At 43.2% G+C, this 11,871-nt stretch overlaps 1 protein-coding gene across 1 annotated transcript in view; it reads right to left on the minus strand.

Moving 5' to 3' along the window:
* The window catches only part of LOC115151989 (alpha-2,8-sialyltransferase 8B-like), a 41,122-nt gene extending 32,573 nt beyond the window's left edge, over positions 1–8,549 (minus strand). The window contains exon 1 of the mRNA XM_029696397.1: positions 8,182–8,549. Within this exon, the coding sequence (XP_029552257.1) occupies positions 8,182–8,279 (98 nt within the window). The 5' untranslated portion in view covers positions 8,280–8,549. The remainder of the gene's footprint in view (positions 1–8,181) is intronic.
* Between the last annotated feature and the right edge of the window lie 3,322 nt (positions 8,550–11,871).

Raw genomic sequence — 11,871 nt, forward strand, 5'->3', positions numbered from 1 at the left:
TCCAGCTACTTAACATTTACAGCCACAAGAAGCTTGATTCTTGTTCTATTAGAAGGCAGAACTGTATCTTCCAAGCTTCAAGAGTTGTATTTGTGTAAGATAGAAGAGCCTTCTGATGCAGGGCTCAGTTATGTCTGTGCCCAAGAAAGCAAAGGTAATCTGCCTAAATGATTACCGCCCCGTAGCACTCACGTCGGTAGCCACAAAAGGTGTTGAAAGGCTGGTCATGGCTTACATCAACACCATCATCCTGGAAACCCTAGACCCACTCCAATTGGCATACCGCCCCAACAGAACCACAAATTATGCAATCTCAATCACACTCCACACTGCCCCATCCCATCTGGACGACAGGAACACCTATGTGACAATGCTGTTCATTGACTACAGCTCAGCATTCAACACCATAGTGCCCACAAAGCTCATCACTAAGCTAAGGACCCTGGGACTAAACACTTCCCTCTGCAACTGGATCCTGGACATCCTGACAGGCCGCCCCCAGGTGGTAAGGGTAGGCAACAACACATCTGCCATACTGATCCTCAACACTGGGGCCCCTCAGGGGTGCGTGCTTAGTCCCCTCCTGTACTCACTGTTCACCCACGACTGCATGGCCAAACAGGGCTCAAACACCATCATTAAGTTTGCTGACAACACAAGTGGTAGCCTGATCACCGACAACGTCGAGACAGTCTATAGGGAGGAGGTCTGAGACCTGGCAGTGAGGTGCTAGGACAATAACCTCTCCCTTAATGTGAGCAAGACAAAGGAGCTGATTGTGGACTACAGGAAAAGACAGGCTGAACAGGCCCCCATTAACATCGAGGGGACTGTAGTGGAGTGGGTCAAGACTTTCAAGTTCCTTGGTGTCCACATCACCAACTAACTATCATGGTGCAAACACACCAAGACAGTCGTGAAGAGGGCACCACAACACCTTTTCCCCTCAGGAGACTGAAAGAATTTGTCATGGGTCTCCAGATTCTCAAAAAGTTCTACATCTGCACCATCGAGAGCATCCTGACCGTTTGCATCACCGCCTAGTACATCCACATCCATCTTCTATCCACACATCCGCTCGGCATCCGACCGTAAGGCACTACAGAGGGTCGTGCGTATGGTCCAGTACATCACTGGGGCCAAGCTTCCTGCCATCCAGGACCTATTTACTAGGCGGTGTCAGAGGAAGGCCCACAAAATTGTCAAAGACCCCAGTCACCTAAGTCATAGACTGTTCTCCCTGCTACTGCACGGCAAGCGGTACCGGAGTGCCAAGTCTATGACCAAAAGGCTCCTTAACAGTTTCTACCCCTAAGCCATAGGACTGCTGAACAATTAATCAAATGGCCCCCGGACTATTTACATTGACATCCCCCCAACCCATTGTTTCACACTGCTGCTACTCGCTGTTTATTGTCTATTTTTCCCCTACCTGCATGTACAAACTGCCTCGACTGGCCTGTGACCCTGCACATTGACTCGGTGCCGGTGCCCCCTGTATATAGCCTCGTTATTGTTATTTTATTGTGTTACTTGTTTGTTTGTTTTTACTTTAGTTTATTTAGTAAATATAACTCTATTTCTTGAACTGCGTTGTTGGTTAAGGGTTGGTTAAGCATTCACGTTAATAACCTCTTGATGCACGCCAAGGATAGGGGGCGCTACAGCGATTTTTGAAAAAAATATGTGCCCATTTTAAACGGCCTCCTACTCAAACTCAGAAGCTAGGATATGCATATAATTAGTAGATGTGGATAGAAAACACCCTAAAGTTTCCAAAACTGTTTGAATGGTGTCTGTGAGTATAACAGAACTCATATGGCAGTCAAAACCCAGAGACAGATCCTAACAGGAAGTGGAAATCTGATTTGCGGACTCAACTTCAGCACTTTGCCTATAAATCACACCGTGAGTTAGGATTCATTGAGCACTTCCTATGGCTTCCACTAGATGTCCCCAGTCTTTACAAAGTGGTTTGAGTCTTCTACAGTACAAACTCACCGAATGAGAGGCTGTGGAGCTTGGTCATAGGGGGAGGGCCATTACCATTATGATGCGGGCGCCCCTGGCTACCCTCCCCTTTCGAAACATTTAGAAAGACAATGCAACCGTCCCCCTTGAATATTATTGAAGCTCTGGTTGAAAAAGGCCCTAAAGATTTATGTTATACAACGTTTGACATGTTTGAACGAACTTAAATATATATTTTTTGCACTTTCGTGAGGAGAAGTCCCGCGCACTACGGTACATTTTGAGTAGCCTTCGGAACGCGCTAACAAGAAGAAGCTATTGGGACATAAATTATTAACTTTTTCGAACAAAACTACATTTGTTGTGGACCTGGGATTTCTGGAAGTGCCTTCTGATGAAGATAATCAAAGGTAAGGGAATATTTACAATAGTATACAAGAGTAGATTTGATATTCGATTGTTCCAAGATGGCGCTGACCTGTATCGCTAGCCTATTTTTCTGAGTATAGCATCCCCTTTTATTGCAAAGTGTGATTTCCCAGTAAAGTTATTTTTAAATCTGGCAATGCGGGTGCTTTCACGAGATATTAATCTATAATTCTTTGAATGACAATATTACACTTTAAAAATGTTTTCGAATAGTAATTTAGTAAATTGTAGTTCTGATTCACCGGATGCATTTGAGGGAAAATAGTTTCTCAACGTCATGCGCCGATGTAAAATGCTGTTTTTATATATAAATATGAACTTTATCGAACAAAAGAATGCATGTATTGTGTAACATGATGTCCTAGGAGTGTCATCTGATGAAGATTGTCAAAGGTTAGTGCTGCATTTAGCTGTTTTTTGGTTATTTGTGATGCAAATGGCTATGTGGCTACTTTGACGATATACTCCTCTAACATAATCTAATGTTTTGCTTTTGCTGTAAAGCCTTTTTGAAATCGGACAATGTGGTTCGATTCAGGAGAGGTGTATCTATAAAACGATATAAAATAGTCCTATATTTGAGAAGAAAAAAAATATTAAATTTTGCTATGGTTCGGTTATGAATATGGCGATATGATTTTTCGCTGGATGTTGATCCCGCATGCGGGACGAGCGCTTCAAGAGGTTTTAAGGTCTACACCTGTTGTATTCGGCACATGTGACAAATACAAATTGATTTGATTTGAAAGGGAAGTGTTCATTTTGTCTCCAGTCTGTTGCTCTCAGTAACAAATCAAACAGTAATCTTCTATCCACACATCCACCCACCAAACAGCCCTCTATACCATAACATGACTGGAGCTGGAGTGCACACAGGATACACTGAAATGTTGAACAAAACCACCAAGCGCATGCCATTTGTCAAGAAGCCCTGGGGTGCCTCAACTCAGCCTGATGATGCAATTGATTCAATGTTTGATGTGGAAAGCAAAATGGGCTTCCAAGGCTGGTTCCTTATGACACAATGGTCTGGTCTATTGTGTTAGTAGGTCTTCTAAAACAGTGACTATACACAGTTTTTATTATGAAAGCGCAATAGAATTAGAGCAAAATCCAGTTGACACAGCTGTTAGAGAGTTCAGTATTATGCAGTGAAGAGAGTTAACAGTGTAGAGTTACACCTGAAACTATCTGATTACCAGTCCATTCTCTCCATACTAGGTAGCCTACTTTTGATCCCATGTGTTAGTACTCCCCTAGTTTTGTAGCAATTATTCCATCCATGCACCCCATAAGTAAAGTGCCAAGATTACACACGCACACACCCACGCACACGCACACACACATAGGATCTGAAGGTAGTGCTTCAAGATACTGTAGCCTACTATATAATGCATGGAGGCTACACTGCAGACAAATTGGTCTTTGTAGATCCAGGTATAGAGCGTCTGTTGAACATCTGTCGTCAATTGCATTAGACTATTATACTGGGATATCACAAAGGGAAAGCTAAAGTGAAAGGTTCGATTAAAAATTCAAGATGTACAGTAAAGAAATAGGAGTAGAACGTATCAACAAATGCATAGCGGTTTGTAACATTGTAATGGACACAAATGAAGAGTTTATTTCCAAAACGCTATATCCCCCAATTCTTCACATTTGTCTTTACAGTTCTCAGATTTTTTTATTCATAGATTTTAAATGTGTATAATTGTATTTTTTGTTGTTGCAAAAGGCTATACATTCATTGTTTAGCTAACATGGTCCAAGCACATGAAGACAGTCGTCAAGACTACAAAACCTATTCCCCTCAGGAGACTGAAAAGATTTGGCATGGATCCTCAGATCCTCAAAAGGTTTTACAGTTGCACCATCGAGAGCATCCTGACGGGTTGCATCACTCACTGCCTGGTGTTACGCGGAGTGGAACAGGGAAACCATAGAGCAGACTCAGACGAGGAGACTGGGATGAAGTAACCAAGGTATTTATTGAAACACAGGGGAAAGATGGAGTGCAGGCCAGGGGAAGCTCGGGCGGGTTGCAGGAAACCAGGTGCGGAGGCTGAGGCTGGAGCGAGAGGGGTTGGGACAGGGTAAGCAGGTCCGGTGGGGAATCCAGGGCAGAGTAGCAGAATGGGCAGGGCAGAGTAGCAGAACTCAAAGTGACCAAGTGGTGTGTTGAACGCAGTCTTCCACTCGTCCCCCTCTCTTATGCGGATAAGGTGGTAGGCATTCCGGAGGTCGAGTTTGGTAAACACCATGGCACCATGGAGGGGAGCAAAAGCAGAGCTGATGAGGGGAAAGGGGTAATTGTTCTTTACTGTTTTATTATTCAGCCCACGGCCTAAGTGACCCATCCTTCTTCTTCACAAAGAAAAACCCAGCACCCATCGGGGAGGAAGATGGCTTGATAAGTCCTGCAGCCAGAGAATCCTGGATGTACCTCTCCATAGCCTATTGCTCGGGGCGAGAGAGGTTAAATAACCTGCTGCTGGGAAGAGGATGGAGGTCAATGGGGCAGTCGTATGGCCGATGAGGCGGCAGAGACAGGGCGTGGTGCTTGCTGAACACAGGAGCTAGATCGTGATACTCGGAGCAACTGATGACAGGTCTGGAGGTTTTGGAATCGACTGGGGCACAGACAAGGCAGGGGCAAGGGCAGAATGTAGACAATTTGAGTGACAAAATGAACTCCAAGTGGTTACCTTTCCGGTGGTCCAGTCAATCTGTGGGTTGTGTAGCTTTAACCATGGATGGCCAAGAACCAGGGGGGAGTAAGGACAGTCGATTATGTGGAAACTGATCTTTTTCTGGTGGTTTCCAGAGAGACGCAGGTTGACAGGGACATTTCTCTCACAGACTAGGGCGAGGACCTGTATGTTGAGAGCGTTGCATCGAGGGGTGAATCGAGTGGGACAGTGTCCAGGCCCAACTGAGTAATGACACCTCGGTCCAGGAAGCTCTCGTCGGCGCCCGAATCAATGAGAGCAGACAGAGGGAAAGCCTGGCTCTGCCACACAAGGTTGCCTTCAAGCAGGGGTCTGTGGGAAGATGGGCAGGCAATTTGGCTCAACAGTATATCCCCCACTACTACCAAGCCCCCTCTTTTGATGGACCCAGGGAAGTGAAGACAAAGTGACCAACCTGGCCACAGTATAGGCAGCTCCTAGCGCCGATGCACCGCTGCCTTTTTCTGGAGAGATGGGCCCGGCCGAGCTGCATGGGTTCAGGATCAGGAAGAGCCTTGGAAAGGGATGCAGTTGGAGAAGGAGGACAAGGCGCTGAAGCAGATGTTATGGTGCATGCAACCCTACCTACTCTCTCCCTCCGTCGCTCACGGAGACGGTTGTCAATGCGGGTGGTGAGAGAGATGAGTTCATCGAGTCCATCAGGCTCATCCCTGGACACCAACTCATCCTTGATGGTCTCAGTGAGTGCGTTCTGGAATGCTCCCTGAAGGGCCTCCTCATTCCAGCCGCTCTCAGCGGCGAGGGTGTGAAACTCACATGCCATCTCAGCAACACTATGAGGGCCTTGACGGAAGGACAGGAGTCGTTTAGCGGCATCCTTACCGCAGACCGGGTGGTCGAAGACTTTCTTCATCTCCTCCGTGAATCTGGAGTAGGAGAAGCAGATGGTGTACTACCTCTCCCACACCGCCGTGGCCCAGGAAAGCGCTGCTCCACGGAGGCAGCCAATCAGGAAGGAAATCTTGGTCCGTTCGCTAGCATAAGAGTAGGGCTGTTGCTCAAATACTAGTGAACATTGTACTAAAAAGACTCTGCAAGCTCTGAGGTTGCCATCGTAGCGCTCGGGAGTCGGAACAAACGGCAAAAGGACTTGGGACTGGTTGTGAGCTCTGGGCGAAGGTTTGGCCCTGTAGGTCAGACAGGCTGCGTGAAAACTCCTTGATGTGCTCCAGAAGGGCTTTCAGGGTTTGGTCATGTTGCTCGAGCAGGGCGCCTTGGCCAGCAAGGGTTTGGTGGAGAGGATCTGAGTCGGCTGGGTTCATCTCTTTGGCCAAATCGTACTGTTACACGGAGTGGAACAGGGAAACCCAAGAGCAGACTCAGACGAGGAGACTGGGATGAAGTAACCAAGGTATTTATTAAAACACAGGGGGAAGATGGAGTGCAGGCCAGGGGAAGCTCGGGCGGGTTGCAGGAAACCAGGTGAGGAGGCTGAGGCTGGAGCGAGAGGGGTTGGGACAGGGTAAGCAGGGCCGGAGGGGAATCCAAAGGAGCAGTAGAGTGGGGAATCCAGGGCAGAGTAGAAGGATGAGGAGACGTGGGACTGGAGACAGGAACCAGAGTCAGAGTGGGCAGAACTGTTGCGGAGAAGAAAACCGTGTCAGGCAAGGAAAACAGGCACAATCACACATCAGAGAGAGAGAGGGAGAGAGAACTGGGGGAGTGGCGGCAGGTCAAGGAGACACAGGATGAGCAGTAGAGGGCGTGGCAGGAGAAGATGTAACACCTGGTATGGCAACTGCTCAGCCTCCGACCACAAGGCACTACAGAGGGTAGTGCGTACGGCCAAGTACATCACCAGGACCAAGCTTCCTGCCATCCAGGACTTCTATAACAGGCGGTGTCAGAGGAAGGCCCTAAAAATTGTCAAAGACTCCAGCCACCCTAGTCATAGACTGTTCTCTCTGCTACTGGACGGCAAGCGGTACCGGAGCGCCAAGTCTAGGTCCAAGAGGCTTCTAAACAGCTTCTACCCCCAAACCATAAGACTCCTGAACAGCTAATCAAATGGCTACCCTCTGTTATTATTTATGCATAGCCACTTTAATAACCCTACCTGCATGTACATAATTACCTCAATTACCTCAACACCGGTGCCCCCGCACATTGGCACATTGACTCTGAACTGGTACCCCCTGTATATAGCCCCCTATTGTTATTTACTGCTGCTCCTTAATTATTTGTTTATCTTATCTCTTACTTTTTGGCGGTATTTTCTTAAAACTGCATTATTGGTTAAGGGCTTGTAAGTAAGCATTTCACTGTAAGGTCTACACCTGTTGTATTTGGCGCGTGTGACAAATACAATTCGATTTGATTTTAAATAGAATGTTTGTATCCTGTATATTTGACTGTGATACTTTATGTGGTTGTCTCACCTATCTATTTTAAGATGAATCCATTTACTGTAAGACGTTCTGGATAAGAGCATCTGCTAAATCACTAAAATGTCAAATGTAAATATTTTACATACAGATCTCATATTACTGTATTATTACAAAAAAATTATAATAATATTGACGTCACAAATGTATAATTTAGTACATTTCTTCATGAAAAATGTAGTTATTTAAAACCTAGCAGTACTACTCATTTATTTGAGCGTTAAGCTGATATATAGCATTTTGCAAAAGAAACCATCAAGCGATAGATTTGAAACAAATACGTCTGTCATTGAACAACCCCATACCATGATTAGATAGTGAAAAAACACACTAATCTCTTTCATAATATCTTTAAACAATAAAAGCTAATTTACCAACATTTCAGAAAATGTATAGCGTTTTGGAATGAAACTCTGCAAAGGTATCCTAACAGCCTACATCCTCCTGGAGAAATGTTAACGTTGGAGGAGCACTCAATGTCTTCTAAAGTTCTACTGAATGAGTGAAGATAACGCAGCATCGAACATAATTTGAACATGAACATAAGATTCAATTTCTTTGAATAATGCATTTTCACATCTAGATAACACGTGTATAGTGTCACAGAAATCATGAACAAAACGAATCAGAAACACCGCTATACTTACCCAATTTCTTCCTGGACTTCAGCAATATCAGCAATGATCAGAAATATGACCAGCAGTGTTACAATTCCAAACATCAATGTTCGGAATTCTAACTGCATGACTGAGAAGGCTGCAGAACTAATCCAAGCGACAAAAATCTAAATCGATTGAATACATTATCCTTTTAATCGCCGAAATGTATAGATTTTACTCGATTATCTCCACCAATATTCTTCAATGTTAATCTTGAACGAAGACCATTTGTCTCGGAACAAATCCCAGGTTGTTATATTTTTATAACGTATTTTTTCTCTCCCTTTTTCTCAACGGCAGCGGCACTGTTTTCATCCTCACTTCAATTCCCCAGTCAAACTTTGAAAGATTGTGCTTGAAACTACATTGCGATTCAAGATACGAACAATATGGACAATACCATAAACCTTAAAGGTACAGGCACTTTATGGCTTTCTATAGTAGGGTAGCCCATGGCTGCTCTTTGAGGCTTTAGGCTAGGCTGCTAGTGGATGCTATCTATTACCTTTGTCTGATCATCATTGAATTGGAACTCACTATTGCTGCATGACTTTGATAACCAGGTTCAAAGGACCATCAGGCATTAGTAGGCTAACATATGTCATCAAATTAATATTCACCTTCTATATTCAACCATTCACCATGTGAATAGCGTTATAATAGACACAGAATAATATAATCTGTCATTGGTGCCATTGTGAGATCAGGTTTGTTGAGATAATGTTAAAAAAAATCTAATTTTGTATCATAAAGAAGTTTATTGGGTAGCCTTCTGGTTTCATCATATCATAAATTGTCCTTTGAATAGCTTACTGTCCTGTCTGAGTTGTATTACTGGCCTCGCTCCAATATGATCAATGCAAAACCTTTCAGTTTTCAACTGCCTGGTTGTCTTGTCTTATTTATAGTCATGTTGAGTCAGTAAAAATGTCCTTTGTCAGTCAGATGGTAGGGTGAGAGATTGAAGACTTAAGAGAGGAATTAAATAGAGCAGGTTCTCAAATCATACACATTTGCATATACATTTGGTCACTTTACTGGCTCAGCGTACTGGTACTCTGTATTTGATTTATTTCATAAACCAATAGTGCTCTTTCAGCACAGCATTCCAATAAATCTGTAAAGTGACATTGGAAATGGATTGCTCCATAAAACCTTTTAAGGATTTTGTTGCATGGAGTGATATGGGTTGTATGGGCTGTGATACTGAGGTAAATGAATAGGATTTTTCTACAACTGTGAGTCAGCACAAACACATCCTGCAAGTATATCTAAAAGACCGACAAAAAGCGTCTCCAAATCATTCTAAATGTTCAGCATTCTGATATCAGCAGACAGCCTGTCAATACCGCACCACCTCCGCTTCTCTGTCTGGTTTTGCTTCAAGTCCAGCACTTTGAACACAAGCAATATAAGATATTCAGCTGTTGTCTGTTATGCAGTGGGAACAACAACACTGACCTTGATTTAAAGTCTGTTCTAAAATATATTATATTTCATCCTGTCATAAGATTAAGGACAAAACAATAAATTGACGTGTAAAATGCACAATCACTCAAGCTGAGCCAGGTTGATTTTTCAACAGCACCTACTTGGCAGACTCCCAAACAACACTTTTAGAGTGATCAGTTTGTATGCATCAAAGTCAAGAACATGTATTGGGTAGCAACAAATGTTTGCAATCAGGGATGTGGGGGGGAGTAACTGTTGGGGAGTAATTGTTTGCAGAGTTATTCTAAACAACAAAGTAATCTCAAGTTTGTCGTATAAATTCAAAGTTTTGTTGTAGGATAGTGGCTTGTTAATGGGAACTCTATACAAATGATCTCATCAGCTCAGAGCAGTGCATGGTGGAGTAGCAGCTGTTTAATGTGGAGGGAATTTCCGAATTAATTAGCCTCATTCTGAAAAATGAAACTGAGTCAAAAGATTGAAATAGAAATGAAACGATCTTAATGCAACCAGAGCAACTTTCATGGCTGACCTAGAGAACAGCCACTTGATTTCATTGTATCATCGTCCTAGCTGTTGACAATTAAAATGGTCAAGGAGATACAGCAGTAAGCATCTTACATGTCAGCTGTACCTGTGTGACATAACCCTGGCTACAGCCAAGGGCTGCTGTAGGGATTAAAGATGTGGATTAGTTGTGTCCTCATTAAAAGACTTGCTGTCTCTTTTAATGTGTGTAAACATTAAAAGATGTTTGGAATCACATGCTTTGGGATTTAAAATGGAGCAAAAAGGGCTGTCCAGATGAGATTAACTTGATGTGTGTTTTTGAAGTCAGTGACAGTATATTGCAGGGATTCTTCTTATTCTCTGTGCATCTTGTGGCAACTTGAACTAACTAAATAAATAACTTAAGGCATTGTAGCTAAGGACAGGTCATTTTGTTGCCTACCAGTACACCATGTACCAGCTCAACATTCTTGAACCCCATGTTTGAATCATGTTTAGAACCTGTTTGAATCCCAAAACACTCATAGACTAAAGAACTGCTTGAGGGGGCTGAACTTGGCTAAATTAATGAGATTCATGGATCTGTTTTCCAAGAGAGGAGAGAAATGCCAGTAACACAAAGCATCAAGTGAATATCCAGCACTATCTACTGCAATTTCACATTTTCTCTGCTCAGTCTCCATTGTCTATCACGCATGTCTATCCAATTGTATTCCAGGGGGCAATAGGCATTCATTTCTTCAACTGTAGCCTTTAGACCACATCTGATTTCATGAAGCCATGGCTCTACAGCAGACTTGGATTCAAAAACCAGCAATAACAAATGCAATATATCTTTTTTGTAACTTTTGTTTTGACTTTATTTATCGCCCAAACCACATTCTGTAGCGAAAAACAGAGTGAGGAGTTTTTCTTTACATCGCAAAAGTCAAATACTGTTTACAGAATTGTTTGTGGGCCATATCTCAACTATGCAAACCTCTCGGAAATCAATCTCTGTGTCACGTCCTGACCAGTAAAGAGGTTATTTGTTATTGTAGTTTGGTCAGGACGTGGCAGGGGGTGTTTGTTTTATGGGTTTCGTTTTTTGGGGGGTATGTTCTATGTTAGTCTATTTCTATGTCTGTGTCTAGTTATTCTATTTCTATGCTTAGTTTATTGGGTTGACCTTCAATTGGAGGCAGCTGTTCCTCATTGCCTCTAATTGAAGGTCCTATTTAATAGGGGTATTTTTTCATGGGTTTTTGTGGGTAGTTGTTCCGTAAGTGTAGTAGTTGTTCCGTAAGTGTAGCTGTGTGCCTCACAGGACTGTTTTCGCGTCGTTGTTTTGATTAAGTGTTTGTTTTGGTTTTTCTTCATAATAAAGAAGATGAGCATACACATTCCCGCTGCGCCTTGGTCCCCATCTTTACGACGAACGTGACACTCTGACCTCTACCGTAACCCAATTAACATCAACCTCTCTTTTTTTAAATGTCACCCAGTCAACCTCCATTGGGCCAAAATATAAACATTATTTTGAATATGAACGCCTGAATTTAAGTGTGATGCTAAAAATGATAATTCATCCTTATTTTTTGTTTGCACTTTGCAGTTTGAAACTATCATGTTTTGTGATGCTGTGTTTGATTCACAAGGGGAAGCATTAATTTGTTTAATAGCACTGGATGGGATGAACAAGCCTGGAGACAGAGGCTGATCGTGTATGGGTTTTAC

Source organism: Salmo trutta, chromosome 17 (genome assembly GCF_901001165.1).
Source record: "Salmo trutta chromosome 17, fSalTru1.1, whole genome shotgun sequence".
Classification (NCBI taxonomy): Eukaryota; Metazoa; Chordata; class Actinopteri; order Salmoniformes; family Salmonidae; genus Salmo; species Salmo trutta.